The 20513-nt window shown below is 35.9% G+C and overlaps 3 protein-coding genes and 1 long non-coding RNA gene across 8 annotated transcripts; 3 read left to right on the top strand and 1 right to left on the bottom strand.

Moving 5' to 3' along the window:
- Positions 1-3068: 3068 nt before the first annotated feature.
- Positions 3069-8046, bottom strand: LOC110842250. 3 transcript variants are annotated; one of them, XM_022087963.2, is made up of 4 exons: positions 5891-6237; positions 4802-5174; positions 4471-4732; positions 3069-3706 (listed from the first exon to the last, which is right to left on the bottom strand). In XM_022087963.2, the coding sequence occupies exons 1-4, from the start codon at positions 6185-6187 to the stop codon at positions 3235-3237; spliced, it is 1404 nt and encodes a 467-aa protein (XP_021943655.2). In that variant the 5' UTR covers positions 6188-6237; the 3' UTR covers positions 3069-3234. The 3 variants fall into 3 exon arrangements, with proteins under 3 accessions (XP_021943655.2, XP_035702400.1, XP_035702399.1); XM_035846507.1 differs by lacking the exon at positions 5891-6237 and adding an exon at positions 7840-8046 and having other exon boundaries at positions 4471-5174; XM_035846506.1 differs by having other exon boundaries at positions 4471-5174.
- On the top strand, positions 8046-10310 carry LOC118433963. The gene is made up of 2 exons (XR_004833695.1): positions 8046-9089; positions 9149-10310. It is a non-coding gene; the product is annotated as an uncharacterized LOC118433963 (long non-coding RNA).
- Positions 10311-12405: 2095 nt separating this feature from the next.
- LOC110842248 (BTB and MATH domain-containing protein 42-like) lies at positions 12406-13616 on the top strand. The gene is made up of 3 exons (XM_022087960.2): positions 12406-12611; positions 12728-12886; positions 12985-13616. The coding sequence occupies exons 1-3, from the start codon at positions 12524-12526 to the stop codon at positions 13353-13355; spliced, it is 618 nt and encodes a 205-aa protein (XP_021943652.1). The 5' UTR covers positions 12406-12523; the 3' UTR covers positions 13356-13616.
- Positions 13617-15911: 2295 nt separating this feature from the next.
- LOC118434146 (gastrula zinc finger protein XlCGF8.2DB-like) lies at positions 15912-19628 on the top strand. 3 transcript variants are annotated; one of them, XR_004833797.1, is made up of 5 exons: positions 15912-16300; positions 16404-16613; positions 16741-16861; positions 16965-17558; positions 18149-19627. XR_004833797.1 is itself a non-coding variant. In XM_035846956.1 (4 exons), exons 2-4 carry the CDS (start codon positions 16417-16419, stop codon positions 18440-18442), a joined length of 1002 nt encoding a protein of 333 aa, XP_035702849.1. In that variant the 5' UTR covers positions 15912-16300; positions 16404-16416; the 3' UTR covers positions 18443-18988. The 3 variants fall into 3 exon arrangements, 1 of the variants encoding a protein (XP_035702849.1); XR_004833796.1 differs by having other exon boundaries at positions 16741-17558; positions 18149-19628; XM_035846956.1 differs by lacking the exon at positions 16741-16861 and having other exon boundaries at positions 16404-16530; positions 18149-18988.
- The last annotated feature ends 885 nt before the right edge of the window (positions 19629-20513 follow it).

Below are 20513 nucleotides of genomic sequence, written 5' to 3'. Positions count from 1 at the left end.
ATTGCCCATAGGGATATACTTAAAAAATCAAACAATTCATAGTACAATAATCAGTTCTAAATACAAATTTACCAGACAAATAGTTACGCAGGGAGACACGTCTACTCATTTTTGCAATAGTCAAGACATTCGGTTTGGTGGTGTGAGGTTGAGGTTATTAAATATACGGGTTACATAGTCAAGTAAAGTAAGTATCAAGTTGTGGGCATAATCCACACAAGTAGCACACGGCATCCCAGTACAGGCTCATTACTTACAATTCTAAACTTCTTATCATACAAACATGGTCAAATAAGTATATATCATATCGCGTACAATATAAATTCATACACAAGTATCAAGTACATAGTTATCAAGTACATAGTTAATAAAGTAAGTATCAAGTTGTGGGCGTGATCCACAAGTAGCACACGGCATCCCAGTACAGGCTCATTACTTAAAATTTTAAACTAATTAAAATGAAAAAATGATTAAATGGGTTTCAAGTTACATTTTATACAACGTAGAAGAAAATCAGACAGTAGATCCAGACATGATGAGGTCATCGCAGATTACGAAAATACGCCCCTTGCTTAGTCAGTAAATAATGCAGAGTCCGAAGGTTACTCCAGGCGTCCCCAGATGACCCCCAGCCCCTGCGGTCGCCTCTCAGGCGTCCCCTTAAGGCGATGTAGCATGCTCGGCGGGCCTCCCCATCCCAAGCACACCATGGTCACGGTGCAGGTCAAGTCAGCAAGGAGCAAAGTCGATGAAATATTCGGGTTGAATTGTTTCAAAAATCTTGGTACCAACATAAAAGTTGCTTATCAATTAGTAAAGTAAAACTTACATATAATGTAGCAGATTACTATCAAATTTCGTCACTTATTACTGATTTGATTTAAAATTCAAATAACAATTTTTTTAACAGATCAGAACAACACGGTTTTAAATACACATGTAGCTTAATAATTAAATACAATGGCAATAATTACAATTCCACTTTTTCTTTTCAATAAACAATGTTTCAAAGTAATAAATTTTCTGAAGATCACAAGTAATTCACAAGTAAAATACGCCCTCTTTTAATCTTAATTATGTGCAAAACGGAGCAGAGACAAGCTACCAACCTCACACCACCAAGTCACAGACGTGTCTCTAATTGACATATGTATATATGTGTAAGCTCCATCGACTTGAATGGCACACTCGTTAGTGGTACATACTTATTTAGTTCATTCAACAAATTCGACATATTTAAATTTAGATATATGTAAATATTTACATATATTTGCATTAGCAATATGTAATCTTTCTGTAAATAAATCTATATACACATTGGGATAAATAATATGATTTCAATAAGTATGTTTTATTTAATACATATATATACCGCGCACAGGATTTTTCCAGAAAGTAATCCATGACCTATAGAATTTGACGTAGTGAGTAATTTTTTTATAAACCTTTCGGTAAATTGTTGACAACACACATGCCATTCAGGTTTTGCTCGATAGAATTTGAATCTTTCTACATAAGTTTTGTGTCTTAATGCAAAGGTTAGAGTATCTTCTTTTGCACAAAGCCCAAAACTTTTTGAGTGGGCCCAATTAGGGACATTTGGTGGATTATCCGTCTTTGGCAGAAAATCGACGCCTTCATCCAATAAGTACGCGGTACAAATCTTGGCATAATTGGAGGTGGCGAGGTACGGCCAAAACAAAATGTCACCCAAATTATGTAGTTTCCATATCTAACCTAGAAACCGCTTCAAACATTCCTTTTTATAGACCTTTGCGTTTATAGTACCCTTGCGTATGTATGTAGGGTGACTAAATTTTGCAAAAAGTGTCTATTTCCGGAAAAACTAGATATTTCTCAGGAATTTATCCTTTCATTTTAACTTTATGTTGATAATTCACATCATGTGGATTGGCAGAGTGAAAAAATTTCCTTATCGGAGTCTGTGAAGTATCAGCAATGACGTACGTCTCGTCATACATGAGGACCAGTTTTCATGTCATCTTTCTGTATTTTGTAATATTGATGAACTCGTTTTTTCCTGGTTGTTAACGTATTTTTGGAGAGTTTTTTTTACTCGTACCGTAATCTCCAGTTACGGTACTTCAATTTTGTTAAACAAACTTTTCGAAATTTTCACCTTCCTAGCGGCGGCACGAGTGGAAATAGTATGATATTGGTAAAAAGTTTTGCCGTGATTTTGAGTTTGGGGGGGGGGGCGGCCAGGGATGTAGGTGGTGCTTTATAATTCACGTTAGCGAATTCCTATCTAGCGTCCGATATCCCAAATTTTTTGTGTTTGATTATCCATGCATCAGAATTAGGCTCTTAACTTTTAGTAAGGTATGGGACAATTTTTGCTAACATGCAGAAAATCCACGTTTTTCGAATATTTATCGGTACTGTGATTTACCTTCAACGTTGTTTTAGACCGGAAGTCGCTTCGTCTGACCCAAATTCAATCACGTGGAAGATTCTGTCACTTTTAGGTGGCTTCGAACACTAATGGATAAGATATATCCATTATTGTTGAATTGCCGCAAATCCACTTTTTTGGTCGCGCGGTTTTTCAAAGGAAATTATTATTTCTGCATTAAATTTAGTATGTTTTTTGACGTTTTATGTATTGTTATGAGGGGTGTTCCAAGTAGTTCTGACCATATTCGGTCTCGTTTTAAGATTTTCGCATGGTCATTAAAATGGTCCAGGATTGTCCTCATTTTGACCAGAAAATAACTACAATCAAATACAGGATGTAGAAGTTTCATAGGAATTATAAGACGCAATATTAATGCTCAAGGACTTTTAGGACACGCCGTACGAAAGTAAAAAAAATATGTAAAAGTCTCAACTCGCCCCCCACAGGCGGTGTCGTTGGTAACCTAGTGGGTAATAATTTGAGGCGCATTTAAATCTCTTTATTGTGTCGTGGTAATACATATAAGATATGTCTTATACATATTCCTTCTTTACATACTTAACGCTCAAGCATAATTAATTCTTCAAACACCATCTATAGCATCTCCAACAATCCATTCAATAAACGTACACCCAAAGATGACGAAATCTATTTAATAAAGCCCACGTTTTATTTAGTATATACTTAATTACTTCGTAGAATAGGTTAAAAAGTTGATAAATATGACGAAATGAGCCAACCCAAGGTCAAAAATGCAATCGTAACTATTTTTAGAAGGCTTTATTTTAACATTTGCATCCTTAGCAGTTTTCTTTCTAAACCAAACTCATTTCAACTTCTTCCCCATGCACCGGTATCCTTCCAATTTCATTAATCTCACATATTACATCGTTAATTACTCTTTCTAATTGATCCCTCCCAGAAAATACGGCCTTATCTGCCGTTATTGTAATCCCCATTTTCCCATTGTAGCTAAGGTTGATTATTGCTATGGGACACGATTTCTGTATCAGACCAGTAATTGGGGAGATTCGCTCCACAGGATTTCCAAATAATTGGAATCTGTTTTCCCTAAAAATTGCGACGTTTGAATGCATTACAGTTCCCAATTTAGAAATTTCCGGATATTTCCGTACAGTTCCACCAAATAGTCCCAACGCTCTGTTAGTTAAAAAAAATCCTATGACAATTGTGGAGCTGAAAAGGTGACGAAATTGGTTGGAAATTTGATCCAATCTTTGCTCTAGTTTTGCTTCTGACAGCGGGATCCTCAGTGGGACTGCAATTCTAGAAAGTGAGACCAATTGATATAGGAATGTTATTATCCACGAATTGTATGCTGGGCCAATCCATACATCGCAATCGTTGATTATGATTATCTCTGATTTTTAAATTTAACACGGAGAGGAGTATGTGAGACACTACTGATTGAGTATTAATCTTAATTTCCGTACAGGCGAGTCTCAGCCTCCCCCCCCCCAACCGCGTAAAATTAAAAACTGAGAGCTCATCACAATCCATAATTCCGTTGAAATTCCAAAACATCTCAATTTAGTGTATGGATTGCTCCAGGATAAAGTTGGAAGATACTTGTTCGGAATATGGTTTAAAAGCTAGATTTGTACGTAACTATAGTAACTTGGTTAATTCGAATTTTTTTCTAATTTCTAGAAATTCCAACGTTTGATAAATAAATAAATATGATATGATTTTCTTTTATATTGCAAAAGTGACCACACCCCCTTACATGGTTGTGGTTAAATGTAGTTCACCATCATATAAATGTAAAAGCTAGTAGTAAGTCGTGTGTCTGAGCAAACATCAGTGAAAAAGTGTAACTTCTGGGATTTTTGTTGCCCTTATTTGAAACATCGAGCTCTACAAGACATTAGAGTAAGCACCGAGTTTTCGTTAAATTTACAACGCTGTATCGGGTCCTACAAACCCATAAGATAAGTCAAGTCTGAGCAACAGTGAACAGCGGTGAAGGTGTGCAGAATCTAGGACACGGCATTAAATACATTTTTTTCTTATTTAATATTTGTACTTACAAATTATTCGTTAAGGTCCCATCGTGCTGGAAAATACTGGGCATGACATAACCTGATGTCGCATCTTGACAAATATGTCGCCCTCTTTCCTTCATAGCCTTCATTAATGCACCGGTAACACCGGCAAACATGAGAACCGTGATATTAGCCTTAGAAGTGCGGCAAATTCGCTTCAGGTCGGCCATATCGATTGCTATCAGATCTTGGTACCGCGTCATTTCCGCGCTCCTCACCTGATCTTTGATCGGATTTGAGTCGATCCCTTTCAAAAAACGGAATATTGTTTCGGTCGGAGTCACGAACACCAGTTCGAAGAAATTCAAAATCTTACTCGTAACCTTGGAAGGTCTCAAGTTCGGAAAATTTTCCCTGGATTTCATCTCTTTTCCGGAGTTATCAAAGTCAAAGAAATCATTAAAGAATGAAATAATCGCTAAACCGTCAGCTAAAATGTGATGAAATCTCCAAACCAGTGCAGACTTTGTGTCATACTTGCTGTTCGAATAGTTTGGCAGTGATATGACTTCCCATAACGGGAAGCCTTTTGTAAACGGTTGCTCTGGTAAAGAATCTAAGAATTGCTGGATTTTTTCTGGGTCGGGTTCCTCATTGACCGTGATATGTTGCGCAAGTTGAAAAGTTGAGGATTTCTTCCAAAATAGGGTTGACATCCAAGAGTGTAAAATGCAGGTAAGTTCAGGATGCTAAAAAACAGAATTCAGATTAAAATCGGATATAAAAATTTGATTGAAATAAGTGTTTTCACGGTAATAGATTATACTAGCAATTATAATCCTTTTCGATTATAATTTTCCAAAAATTCTCTATGAGTAAAAATGAACCAATGTGATTATAATCGTCAAAAAAATAATCTTCGCAACAGACGATTCTGTGGATTATAATCCTCATTTCAAATCAAGGTCCTGAGAGTCTCTAAGTTACGATGAGTAACTAAGGGCCTTTTAGGACTTTGGTATTGAACAAAATAGTAATAAAACACTGATAATCAGGTGCGCTCATGGTAGATTATTATAATTGATTGTGATTATAATCGTTCTAATGAATATAATCCGTTGCTTTGAATACCATTAATACCTACTTAAAGTAAATGGGGGACCTCAGTCATTGTCAAAAAAATTAGCTTACTTTGCTCGCTTAGAAATTATGAAGCGAAAGAAATCTGTTTGAAATCTATACGCCCAAAATTGTGTTTATTTAACCTGAGCTGTGACACTGCGCGGTTCTTGAATCCCATAGTTATGAGTAGCTAACCCAAAACTATTTTTACCCGTCGGTTACAAAAAGCTGGCTTCGTTTAAAATCCATCACTTTGCTCCAACGCATGCAAACGGAATTTTAAGCGAGCAAACTAGGCGAAATATTTTCTCGATGTGTGAGGACCCCCAATATCTTTACATACAATTTGTACAGCTTTCTCCAGCTTGGCTATTAATTGAGTGGTGTCATGCACGTCCCTTAAATAAGTTACGACACACTCAGAGGAAATTGGTTTTCCGTAGATGTCATCAAAAACAAGCGCCCCGCTGCAGATATTGAGTGGTCGATAGATGTCTTTTTTCCACGAGGCAAGAAATATGATAACTTTCCGATATAACATTAATGGAAGTATTACAAGAACAAAAATCGGAGGAGTAATGAAAACCACGGCAAAGATTGAGATGAGAATCAACGTAAGATTCTTTAACTGTTGTCTCATTTTGGTTAATTTTTATATATGATTCTTAAAATTATTATTGAAGTTGTTCTACAAACGACTGGAAATCTAAACTGATACAAATATGTATGTTTGTAATAAGATATTAAACAAGTTCTCAGACTGTGGAGGCAATAAAACCATTTAATTCCTCCACAGCAACGTTCAAGGGTTGTGGAACCGGTTTTACCGTCTATGTATATTTCCCTTTACTGTAGCTTAATGGATTATCTCTAATTATTCTATCAGGATCATGCACAACTTTAACATCAAGCTGTATATATTTATGACGGAAGAAATTGGTTAACTGCCTGGGGTTAAACACGTGGGGTGGATGGGGAGTGGATTACTACCGTAAAAAGTGTACTTTCCCAAGGAGAATGGTAAGTATGCCGTCTTCTGCCTTGGAAAATTTTTATTTATGTATACATCTAACCATGCTAAGATAAACGAAGATTTATTTCAAGGCATCCAATCCACCTCAAATTTGTTTAGGAAGCGACATGTAATTTGAAAACCGTTACTTGCGATAGTTAAATTTAAAATTAATCAAAGTATTTACTTCAAAGTATCAACCTTCCAACTTCTGGCAATTCAGAAAAATAGGTTTAGAAAAATAAGTTTAGAAAAATAGGTTTGCTAGATATTGCGGAATACTAAAAAAAACTCCATGCGCGACTTGTAACATTGAGTCCTTATGGGAGTAATTTATCTGAATAATTTTTTTAAGTTTGCAATTACAATTAATGATCGCAGCCCAAATTTAATTTTCTGAATTGCCAGAGGTCGGAAGGTTATTATTGACTTAAAAATTTGAAACTTTTAAATTGAGTTGAAATTTTACGTATGGAAAATCATCGCAAATCATGAGTAACCAAGGCAGATATCTACTCGTTTATTATTTTTGGCCCAAACTTTCTTTATTTTCTCAACTTTTCGGTGAAATACAAACTAGGGTTGACGGTCTTTCTCACAATATCGCTAAAATAATTCTACATCTTCGGGGTTCCAAGTTATTAGCATTATAATGGTTTTGTTTCACCCATACCCCAATAAAATCAGGTAGAATACAAATACATATATTTAGAAGTGTATATTTTTCTCATTCAGAGGGCCTTATTCTATCATATAAATATAATAAATACTAATTCCTATGCTAGATTGAGGAGAACAAAATTCAAAAGCCAAAATTTGATAAGCAATTGCTCCGCCTCTTTTGGGGTTTTCCTTCTGTATACCGTGAAATAATTTTGTTTAAACCCACGCTTTAAAGGTTTGTAGAGAATGGTAAAGGTATCACATCGACCAAATATGGCACAGCTCGATTCAGTAATAACAAAGTGTGGACGATAAAACCATTATTTTCTAGGCAATTGCACCGCATTGTACATAAGTGCAGTCGATGCTCAATGCAGAAAAGAGTTAAGTGCACACAAAAGACAATGAAAATGAGGTAAGTGCACACATGTATTTAGTTATGCATAATATTTACTAAATACTGCGATCCATAACTAAAAACATGTGTGCACTTACCTCTTTTTCATCGTTTTTTGTGTGCAATTACGTCTTTTCTGCATTAGTACGACGATATGTAGGAAGAATAATACAGTTGTGTTTATTTTAAACTGAAAATAATCTGGTAATAAATTTCTTACAAATTCGTAACATACAGGACTCTTCAATTTGGTAAGGACACGTACGTATGACACAATACAATGTGGTAAGAATCTGGCAAAAATCTCTACCATATCGGTAATAGAAATTACCAGTCTGTATAGCTCTACATTTATCTATGTATCTATTACACAAAATCGTGACGAGTAGAACTCCAAATATCGTAATAATATTGTTTGCAGTGTACGTGCAGATGTTGCTCACATTGTCTAGAGTACTGAGGATGAGGATCTTAAGATACATATTCACTGAATATGTATTCATATTAATATTCACGGATTCCCACTTTCGCAATAATGATTGTCTCCACATATAAAATGTGAGTTATGTTATATTATGAGAGTCATGTAAGTTAGGTATGTTATTTTATTTATCATATTTAACAAGTCTACTCATTAACGAGAACAAGCGCATATATAACAGATGTATGCACTCATAAAGATCTCATCAAGAAGATCACAGATAGCAAGTTCCAGTTTTTAATGGCTGGGAAATGGAATTATGCAACTTCAACCTTGTCAGAAGATTTGCAATTCAATATGTATTAGCCCAGCGTTCTCATCCAAGTCTACAAATTTGAATACATGCACAGAATTGCGTCCTACGTACGAGACGTACTTCGAGTTACTGTACTTAAGAATCCCTTGTTAGTTACGTTTATTTCCTTGTGGATCCCGATTCTCTTAGAGGTAAAGTACCGACAAGGCCTTAAAAATCCACGACTACGCATTATTCTTGCCCAGTATAAAATTCAAACTCCTTTATGCGGTTGGTGAAATTGTAAATTTGTAGGCTTCCAAAATCGAAATGTATCAACAAGTTAGTTTCCTGCATGTAATGGGATTCCTGGGTTATTTTCAATACCTCATTATCTTGGCAATTACGTACAGAATATTCAATCAAGGAAATAATGAAGCATCGTGTCAAATATATGTATACATATATATTGCAAAATTTGCAATATATATAATCATTCTGTAGCATTTAATGCTACAGAATGATTATTATATTATTTATCTATGAAGTTAATCAAGCATTGAACGAGTTCTCGAATCTGTTTCAATATCATGGTAATACCGAAATGCCGAAATACCAAAATTCTGGAATTGCAACATTGAAAAACTGCTATACTTGCAGTAATCAATTGCAGTAATGCAGTAATCTAATACATTGAAGGGATGCGTTAGCGACTAACAGACACACAGACAGAGAATGGACTGGTCTTATATATGTATGTAAAATTTACTACCCGCAAATGATCCCAATCTGTTGAAATATTAAAATTTTCAGGTTTACAGAAGCCTTAATCTTTCCAGTAAGACGGCTAAGCTTTAAGAAGAAGTTAATGTCAAATGCAGAAATTTTTTTGTGGATCACCTAACGTCACTTTTAGAAAATTAGTTAATTAGCAAAATGATGGGAATCATACAAAAGTATATAAAACTATATAAATCCCCCAATAGTACCACTTACAACTTATAGGTAAGAGGAAGTGAGAGCGCACGTCACCACTCTCTCTGCCACATTAATAAATTTTTACTTCAAAGTTTTGAAATAAATCGGTGACCCCCCACTTCACAAAGTAGTACACGTCCCGGACATAGTCCAATAACAGCAGTGCAAATCGAAAAAGTGACAAAAGTGACCGTCTTGACCGCTTTTTCTGGTCACTACCGAACCTTCCCTTGTGTCACCATAGCACACCCGCTCAAAGGAAGTGGACTCTCCCAACCAGATGCTGCAACAGGCGGAGAACCAGGAGCGGAGGAATACAAAGGGCCACTCACACCAATCGCACTGCCAAGAACAACCCCCCAAACCGGAAGGAAATCCTCACACTACTATCTTGTCTCTTTGAGAGCCATATCTCGAGCATTCGAGATAAGCCGAGGTTATAGAGTCCAATTTTAAACACATATTAGAGCACATTTTAATTACCTCTCTCCTATAAGGGCTACCACACTGACGACCCCCCCCCTCCCCCATAAAATGTCCCTACCTCCAAGCCCTGCTATGTCTGTGGAGGATATTATCAAATTGGCCAATCCAGCCACCAACGTTATTATTTTGGAAGGGACGAGGGAGGACCCTGCCAATGCAAAAATTGATCATCACCTCGACTTTCTCACCTGGGACCACGAGTCAGCGGATGGACCTGACTGCTTTCTATGCGGCGAACGTGTCTTCGATATCTCCTACTGTGTCACTTTCAAGGGAGTCAATTATTCTGTTATCTTCAAAGGCGATCCCATTGACTACCACACAAATCCTGACGGCTGGGAAGACGGCGTTATTCAATGCACATTTTGTTTCAATTATTTCACAAAAGCCGTTGTAACCTTTATTTGTCAAATGTATCCTATTTGAATATCTTGCAATCCAAAAGTTGGTCATGTCCTAATTGTGTGCCCACGTTTAAATGTAAAGACAATGTGAGCACGACCATTAATTATGAAAAACTACTGTCCAAGTTATCTAAAATTCTTAATCCTTTACTCAATGTACCTACGAATTGTATGATTTTGCTCAACCTAGATTTAAAATCTATAAAGTTATCAATTAATAATTTATTTGACAAGTATGGTGTTGGATAAGTAATCACAAATAGAGTATACTTATATTTTGATCACCAAACAGCCTGTTATCGGATTTTCCTCTGTTTAATCGTAATAATTTAAATAATCGTCAAAAATTTTATCTATTTTCTCCACATTTTATGTTTACTATTATTAATTACCGCTTATATATATTTTATGCTTCTTACTGTGTCATGGTTTTCAAACCAGTTTTTGTAACTGATATCCATTAACACACGAATAAAGGATGAAAGAAAGAAAGAAAGAAAGAACAAGGTTGACCGAGATCATATCCGTTCAGGGCTCAGAGTAGAGCAATGTAAACTTTTGTCACACTTTTTATCTTAAATACAGTAAATTAGGCTTAATAATAATAATAGTGTTATAGGGTTGTTAGGTTAAACATCTATATCTTCATGATTTACAAGAAATACACAACGCGTTAACCTTGGTGCAGAGTCCTCTCTCCATTAGACAATGCATTCCAGCTGTTGCACCTTCCGAAATATCTGGCGTGTCCGCGCCATGCTCTCTTAATCAGCATTTTGAAGTGAGTACATATTTCTCTCCATGTTTCACAATATTTTTGTATGGTTTGGTCTTATTTGATAAATCAAAAGCTAGATCAAGGAGTCGACCAATGTAGTTTTAGTGTATAATATTTTAAAGAACATACCAACAGTACATAATTAAATTCTCGGTGAGTCCTACGAGACTGTTTTTAAATTTTGTTTCGTACCGAATAAACTGTAAAGTATTTATGCATAATGGCGACATCCTCTACTGCAGTTGCCCGTACCATTGTTAACGTAAGTTTATTACAAATGCCTTATACATATTTATTTATTCCATAACACATATTTTATGTCTTAACGCTTAGGTCAATACCTGGAAAGAAAGTTACGACTGGATTATTTCATTCGGTTCTACTTTCTCAAACAAAAATACTGACTATCCCACATTGACTGCTTATGGCCCTAAATTTTCTCATGGGATGTTAAATAATTCTAAATATGTTTGGTGAGTCATTGACGTAAAAATTATTGAAAATATATAATACCAAATTTATGCAGCCAATAACATCATTGTTTATGCATCCATAAAATATTTTTAAATGGCTTCCTATTTAAACAATTAAATTTAAATAATATTTGTTCTGATTTCATAGCTTCGTCGAAATAACGCGGTCCAATTGTCGAGTTGAGATACATTTCGACATCAGGGAACGAACTGAGTTGACTAACTCCAGAATTAAAGACGTAGGGTCGACCTTTTCGAATTTTGATTTCGATTTTTTTATGCTCATTCAATTTCTACCTCATGAAAACCGCGAAAAACGTTTTTGAAAAAATTTAAAAAATATCAGAGTGCCCCGCACTCTCAAATTTGACAAATCTGATTCAAAACACTGTTTCTCAATCAATTTTCATCCGATTGACCCCAAATTTATAACAGATACTTATAACAACATTCCGCATGAGGGATTGTTTTGAAAAATTCGAAAGCCTAAAATTAAAGTAGATATGATAATTTAAAATTTACAAAATTGCAAAAAGTTCAAATCCACGTCTTTCTAGCGGAAATCTGGATTATTTCCTATAAACAAGCAAAAAAGTATCTTTTTTACGTTGACATGAAAATTGGGATAATTTGAGACTACCCAACATTGAAAATACCTATATTGGTTATATCTTTTAGAATTTGAGACTTTCGAATTTTTCAAAAAAATCCCTCATGCGGAATGTTGTTATGAGTATCTGTTATAAATTTGGGGTCAATTGGATGAAAATTGACTGACAAACAGTGTTTTGAATCAGACTTGTCAAATTTGAGAGTGCGGGGCACTCTGATATTTTTTAAATTTTTTCAAAAACGTTTTTCGCGGTTTTCATGAGGTATAAATAGAATGAGCATATAAAAATCGAAATCAAAATTCGAAAAGGTCGACCCTACCTCTTTAATTCTGGAGTTAGTCAGTTCTCTGCTAAATTACTCTTTGTTAAAGGCACTATTTACGCTGGGTCGAAAAGCATTGCATATCATAGTACTCTACCTATCGAAATCCTAAAGGATGAAAATATTATGAGATATGAAGCCCATTTACAATTTGAAGCACGGGACGAGGATTAGCACGGTCGACTCGTTAAAATTGACTTTCGAACTACAGTTTGAGAATCGTAAGTATTTTATATTATAAAATTACAGAATTACTCGTTGGATAAGAACAATTAATGAAATTCGTGATTTACTCAGTTAAAATGAAGGCTTAACATGATACGCTTATTTTATGTAGCACCAATCATAAAGCACTTGACACCATATGACGAAGTTTCAAATTACGATTCTCCGCCGTACGAAAACTTTTCGGAATTTTTCATGTCCAAATTTCTCTCTGATGTTACAATCGTATGTGGCGAGAAGGAAATTGCAGCACATAAATTCATCTTGGCCAGTAAGATAGATCAGTACATTTATCAAGACATGCAAAGAAATCTGCATACTGGACATGTATGTATGTAATTAACCTTATGCTTAACTTGATATATTCAGAACGCAGCCCCGTTTTCTGGAATATGTTTAGTGGCGACAATTTGGAATCTGTGCAAAATAAGGTTACCCTACTTGACGATTACGCCGCTGTTTTGGACATGATCCGCTGGATGTATCAAGGATCCAGTTCTGATTTCAAACTCCAGACCGTCGAACTGCAGGGACACTTCGACTTGTATAAATTGTCAGATCGGTACGACTTGCCACGATTGACGAGCTTCTGTGCAAAATTAATTTACGCAGAAATTAATGTTGACACTGCAATGGAGATTTATGTCATTGGTAAAGTTTATCAAGATGAGGAATTAGTGGACAAGTCTGCTTCCGTAATTAGGAAGTTTATTATAATACGGCATTCCAATACTTGCTAAGGAATTAAATATTTGTTTGCATATATATTTTAGAAATAAGGCAAAAATATTTTCCGACCCAAAAATATTTGCCAAATACGCTGAAGAATATCCAGACTGTATGTATTCTTTATGGATGGAAAGTTTGTAAAAAATAAGATTACCCTTCATCAATGCAAACGGTCGTTAAGATATATGTTTATCGAATACTTATAGCATATTGGATCTTATATTGTAATACTGTTCTTTTGGCTTGAAATAAAATATTATAATTCGATCAAATATCATGTAAGAATAGCTTTTCATATAATTGTACATCTATTATTCGGTATTTACTTGGCTGTGATAGGCAACAGGAATTAATGAATCCTACTTATGCTTGGGACAAAATGAGCGTTGGCGAGGGGCTTGCTTCGGTTCTATAGACGGGCCGCAAGTTAAGTTCTTATGACTCAACCAAGGGGCAGGATGGGTGACCACCACCCGTCGTCGTGCCCCGGGAGAATCTGGCTGCCCTCCCAGAGAACCAGTAGCTCACCGTCATGAGCTATTGGCAATCTGTCGAGTGGATAGAGCAGACATACTTTCAATGTATGTCTTCGCATCCAAAGGGGCTGAAAGCAATAGGTGCTTATACCATGGTCTGGCTGGAGAGGTGTGTCTATTCGTGTAAGGTAACGATTGCTGTGGTATAGAACCGACCCACCTTCCAGTCTGGGTGAGGGTCTATACACACAGTGGTTGGATAACGCGGGTATAGGGGGTCGCAAGTGGCTTCGTTCACGGCCACGTCAGTTAAATTGCCTGCATATCCTGGCTGCTATAATAACAGCGAGGAGACATGCAGGGGATAGCCATGGTAGCACGTGTACATGGAGAGTCGGCAATAGGTACCTCGGTGTCTCAGCTGCTGGGCTTATCCCACTGCATCAAAGTACATACATACATTGGGACAAAATGAGGTCATTTATATAAATAGATAAAGATAAGTAAATCATACGCATATATTTAGAATGTCGTAAGTACAGTATGTAAAAGAATTCATCATACCCATTAGATTTTTTCGTACAAATCAACTTATCTATACAACTGTTGGCGGTAATTATGAGAAAATTAGCATATTTATTCTTTAGGATATGGGCAATTAAAAAACATTAATTGGAAAAATCCGATGGGGTAATTTGCGACGCAATTGGTTTCAACACAAAATTCATACATCAAAAAATTGTTCGTACCTTTGGGAATTTTGGCTATTCTTTGTTCATTTGCAGAAGTGCCAATTTCTACTCAGCCTGAAATGAAGCCAGGGTACTATTCTTTCATAAAAAATAAATTTCAAATAATTGCATACACTAATACCTGAGGAGATGGCTTCGTTAGAAAGCATGTCGAGGTATTACATTATAACACTGCTATTTTATGAAAAAATTTTGAGATGCACAAAAATGGTGTATAATCAAGTTAACTAGAACAGAAAGGTGTAAACTCAGTGAAAATTTAGAATGAATTTGCAATTTTAGCAAATTCATAAGCATTTTCTCAGAAAAATTCGATACTGGCAAAAGAGAATTTCCACCATATCTTGAGTATGGAAGACAAATCGAGGTTGAAGAATCCCAAAACTAGTAGGGATTGGTAAGCAGGACCTAATATATATCCTGCATTTCAAATTACATTTCAAAAAAAATAATATGATGACTTTCGGGCCCCACCATTCCAACGTAAGTATTCATAAGTAATGAACGGCAAGATGTGTTATGCACTTTGAAACTTTGGCGTGTTGTCGACAAACCAGCAACCCCTTTGGGGCTAGAGTCAATCGAATACAACCCATTTACTCCATTTCAGGCCGTTTGCCACATGTCCTATCTATTTTATCGACAATTCTCAACAGGGGCTAAAATTCACTTCATAAAAAACTACGCTGTCCTTATTTAGTGACCCTGGAGGTCCTCTCAATATTTTTTTTGAAATGTAGTTTGAAATGCAGGATATATATTAGGTCCTGCTTATCAATCCCTACTAGTTTTGGGATTCTTCAACCTCGATTTGTCTTCCATACTCAAGATATGGTGGAAATTCTCTTTTGCCAGTATCGAATTTTTCTGAGAAAATGCTTATGAATTTGCTAAAATTGCAAATTCATGCTAAATTTTCACTGAGTTTACACCTTTCTGTTCTAGTTAACTTGATTATACACCATTTTTGTGCATCTCAAAATTTTTTCATAAAATAGCAGTGTTATAATGTAATACCTCGACATGCTTTCTAACGAAGCCATCTCCTCAGTTATTAGTGTATGCAATTATTTGAAATTTATTTTTTATGAAAGAATACTACCCTGGCTTCATTTCAGGCTGAGTAGAAATTGGTACTTCTGCAAATGAACAAAGAATAGTCAAAATTCCCAAAGGTACGAACAATTTTTTGATGCATGAATTTTGTATTGAAACCAATTGCGTCGCAAATTGCCCCATCGGATTTTTCCAATTAATGTTTTTTAATTGCCCATATCCTAAAGAATAAATATGCTAATTTTCTCATAATTACGGCCAACAGTTGTATAGATAAGTTGATTTGTACGAAAAAATCAAATGGGTATGATGAATTCTTTTACATACTGTATCTATGTAACCCTTTCCTTAAAAAAGCTTAATCAACCCTTCAATTCCAACTAAAGACGAGGCTTTGTCCCTTTGCTCGATTTATGTACCATTTAGATGAATCAACATGTGGACTGTCCAACCCTTAAAAAAAGCCTGAACCCCTTATTTGAGGCTTTCTACAGTCCAGTGACTGAAACACAATTCTTCACCAGGACTTTAGTGGGTTTTATTGTCCGAAATTGTTTAAATAAAAAGCTATTCAACTCTTTACAGCACCAACTCATTAAAACCTTGGCAGTCCTGTGTGCTAGAGAATGAAGTAAACTTGCTCTCTGCCTAACTAAATACAACGGAAAAGTGGTAAGTTAACAAAAATAGGTGAAGTATTGATACTGACATATTAACGAAGTTTCAATGAGTAACTCAAACCATCGTACTAAGAAAATTTATCCGTTAATTTAAGCAATCCCAATATAATGGAATATAATCAGATGGAAAATTGGAAGTCCAGTTACCGCCCGAAAGCATTTAAATCCAAGACAGGATTAACGCAACATTTTTTAGTTCACGGTCCAGCAGGAATTTGCAAGGTAAGATTTCCTTGATCACTTAAGGACGAAGTACGGACATTTGTGGACCAGATTATTTTCCCTTGAGGACGAAATACACAAACGTACGTACTGCATAAATTGCCTTCACACCTTAATTTTCCAACAAATAGGAGCATTCCTTTTGTAATTTGTGGAAAACTCGATGGTAAAAAGCTGATTTTTTTTATATTTTTTCTTCACAAATTTTAGAATTTTCCCGGTACCGACCAGTATTTAAAAAATTTCTTTTTCATCAAAAAACTCACAACTTGGAACTGGTTGAAATAAATATTCTGTCATACATATATATGAAATCAAACATACATTTGTTGTAAGTAAGCAATCAATATCATCCCCAACAAGAATTTTCCATAAAATCGTAGTTTCCAAGAAGTTAATTGAATACGAATAAATGATATCTTTCAAATATCTAGATTTGTGGCAAAACTCTAAAAAATCAAAGAGCCCTCCTCATCCACCTGTCCTACACCCATGGCCACCAGGGAGAAATGATACCATGTGAAATTTGCAGCAAAGCGTTTAAAATGCCCGGGAATTTAAGACAGCACATGAATTCCGTCCATGCGACGACAACTAGGACAAAGTTGCCCTGCTCGTTTTTGGGATGCGATAAAACGTTTTTCCATAACCGTCACCTCACTCGACACTATAATGAGCAGCATTCGGAAAATCCCACCCGATTTCCCTGTACTATTTGTGGGAAGGAATTTAAATCTAAAAATTTACTAAATCGACACCACATCACTCACAACATGGAACGAATACGACTACCCTGCCAGTATGTTGGATGTGGTAAAGGTTTACTAAATAAGAAGGATTTGCTCAACCACTGTAAATCCCAGCATTCCGAAAGTCCTCACAGATTTTCTTGTCCTCTATGTGGGAAGGAATTCAATACCAAAAAAGAACACGAGTATCATATCATTAAACATACGACGGAAAAAGCACACAAATGTGCGACATGTGGATGGAGTTCTTTCCGCAAGTCTACACTCATCAGACATGAGGTACGAGAAGAACAAGCATACAAACATATCGTCGTACTAATTCAGAAAAGAGCTAAGTGCCGTCGATGCTTAATTCAGAAAAGAGCTAAGTGCCTTCGACGCTTAATTCAGAAAAGAGCTAAGTGCACACAAAAAAAGATGAAAAAGAGCTAAGTGCACACATGTATTTAGTTATGGATCGCAGTATTTAGTTGTGCATAATGTTTACTAAATACTGCGATCCATAACTAATACATGTGTGCACTTAGCTCTTTTTCATCTTTTTTTGTGTGCACTTAGCTCTTTTCTGAATTAAGCGTCGAAGGCACTTAGCTCTTTTCTGAATTAGTACGACGATATGTATTTTGAAATTCTCCAAAGAATTAGTAAATTGTGGTTTGGTCAATTTTTAAAAGTTAATATGTAAATCAATGACTAAAATTCAGAGCCTTTTGACAAATGTCTTAAGCTATGTTTTGCGCCCATTATAATTTTACTCATCTTTTAGTCAATTTTACATAAATTCCTTTAGACTAAATATTTGTTTATGGTGCATCCAGTATTACCGTGTCTTGGGGTATTTTCATACTTTATGTATTGCTATATTGTAGGTGACACACCAGGATAAATTATCTCGATCCATATTCCGGTGTGAGTTATGTGTTAAGACTTTCCTGTATAAATCGGGACTCCAACTACATCATAAAAATCATCATGGGACCCCAATCATGCACGAGTGCGAATTCTGCGATTACAAAGTCAGTTGGAAACCAAGTTTAACATTTCACTTGAAGCGGGTGCACTATCGAGAACTGAACTACGAGTGCTACTTCTGTGGGAAAAAATTCTTCAATTTTCCAGAATTGAGAAGTCATTGCAGGAGGAGGCACACGCTTGAAAATTAAGATAAGGACTATTATGGATATGGTTGTGTCGTGCAGATCAAATTAACGTTTTATTTTCCAATTTCGCTACCACTCTCACTTTAGCTATTTCTGTTATATTTGTGCGACAGAATAGATAGCTCCCAATCCCTCAATGCGTACAGAATGGAGTTGAATACTTTAGTTACTATTCTCTGGGCCTTTCTATAGAATATAAACTATAGTTTTTTATACTTCAACGTGCATAACAAAACATATGTACATAATATTGTATGCTCAATAAATCACTTACCAATATGTAAGAAATGAATACAGAATTCGGTCTTATGAAATGGAATAAGAATTTTATCAATTCTTATATTCTGTACTACCTATACATAATTAAATAAATATAGACTTTATACATTCTTATGTAACATAAAATAGCTGGGAGAAGCAATATGATAGGTCTCTATATATGTGAACTATATTCTATGATACGTAATGCAAAGCAGTATGTGCCAGTAGCAGTTGTCGTCAATGTGCAATACTTCTAAAATATTTACTTTCATAAGATTTACACGACATAAAAATATGTATTCTATATATATCCCTCTATTTATTAGCGAAAAGTAAGGTCATCGCATTATCCGTTACCCTTTGCAAATAATTGAGGAAATTATTCATCTCTATTCCATTCACCATTGTGTTCAATGAATTAACAAATTCGATATTCATCGAATTTGGCAGTAACCCCTTTAGCACTCGCGATTCGTATTTATGATTTCCATAAATGTAGTTTATCCTATAAAGGAATTGTTTCGAAGACGTCACCGCGCTCGATATGAAATGAATTAAAAATATTTCCAGGAATGTCATTCCTCCTACAATTATCACGCTTAGCACGATAACTAGCAGACCGTCTGCAGCAGACCGTCCGCCATCTATCAATGACCTCAGGATGTAATACAGGGCTCCGGAGGACAACCCGACAGCAAATATGTTGTGCATGCAATGAACTATGAACATCTTACATAGCTCTGTATGATACATCATTAATATTTTCAAGCTGTTATGTACCAAAATCATTTCCGCGAAATTCAAACTTTTTCTGGTTTTTATACTTCCTCTTCGGCCGGAATAATGAATAATGTTCCTAAGTAGAGAACCATGAGTCCAAATCCTGTGATGCTAAAACAAATAATAAATTGGGAGAACGCCACCAGGGCACAAAAGCTTATCCCAATCCCGCTAAGTATTTGAATTATTGCTGCGAAAAGTTTTCCGTCCTGTTCAAAGTTGTAAATCGACCGGAGTAGAGTGTACGCCACTGAGTACTTCGACATGGCTACGAGGACGAGGAGAATCGGAATGGTGTAGTCAGTTTGGATGTAGAATGCAATGGAGAGGGTTCTGATATTTGTCATGGCCCGATATATCTTGTCAGGAGAGTACGACCGGGCAACAATTTTTTCTGCGTCTGGGAAATGTAAATTTGTATGTTGTAAAGTTTAAATTGACAATCTTCAAGCTATCTAAACTCCTCCATACGTTGCATAGCTAAGTTTACCTTGAAAACGCCTCCAAACCACGAATGTTGCGTTGTAACAGTGAAGGAATTTTTTTTATCCTCTCGGCCTAAGAACGACCGGTCCATACGGAATGATCACCATTGTTAAAACCAATGCTATACATGCCGCGGGGGCCGCGAATTGGTCCTCCTTCCCAGGATTTAAGTACAAACTTATGCACCTCCAGGTCAGCAGAGGCGCAACTATTGACGGCGTTATGTTAGCAAAACGTCGACAGTATTTGTATTTGGGATGGTTGATAGGGTAAGGTTTACTTAATTCAGCTTTGCCATCCCAATATATCCATTGGAATAGGTGCAAAGAATTGCGTTGCATGATACCTATTTGTTGTCGAAGCTTCAGGGTGAACAGATCAGTCAACATTTTCAACAATAATTGCAAAGCAAAATTCTTAAGTTGTCGATCTTTAAAATATCGTTTATGTTCTAACTACATTTAGGCTTGTGTTCCATGAACTTATGATGGGCCAGGAATGATTATCGGGAATGGAGAGTGGGCAATTGGCATATGCCACAAAATAA

The sequence above is a fragment of the Folsomia candida genome, unplaced genomic scaffold (genome assembly GCF_002217175.1).
Source record: "Folsomia candida strain VU population unplaced genomic scaffold, ASM221717v1 Fcan01_Sc001, whole genome shotgun sequence".
NCBI classification, from domain to species: Eukaryota; Metazoa; Arthropoda; class Collembola; order Entomobryomorpha; family Isotomidae; genus Folsomia; species Folsomia candida.
Note: the sequence above shows the minus strand (reverse complement) of the source record. Positions and strands in the feature narration are given on the sequence as shown.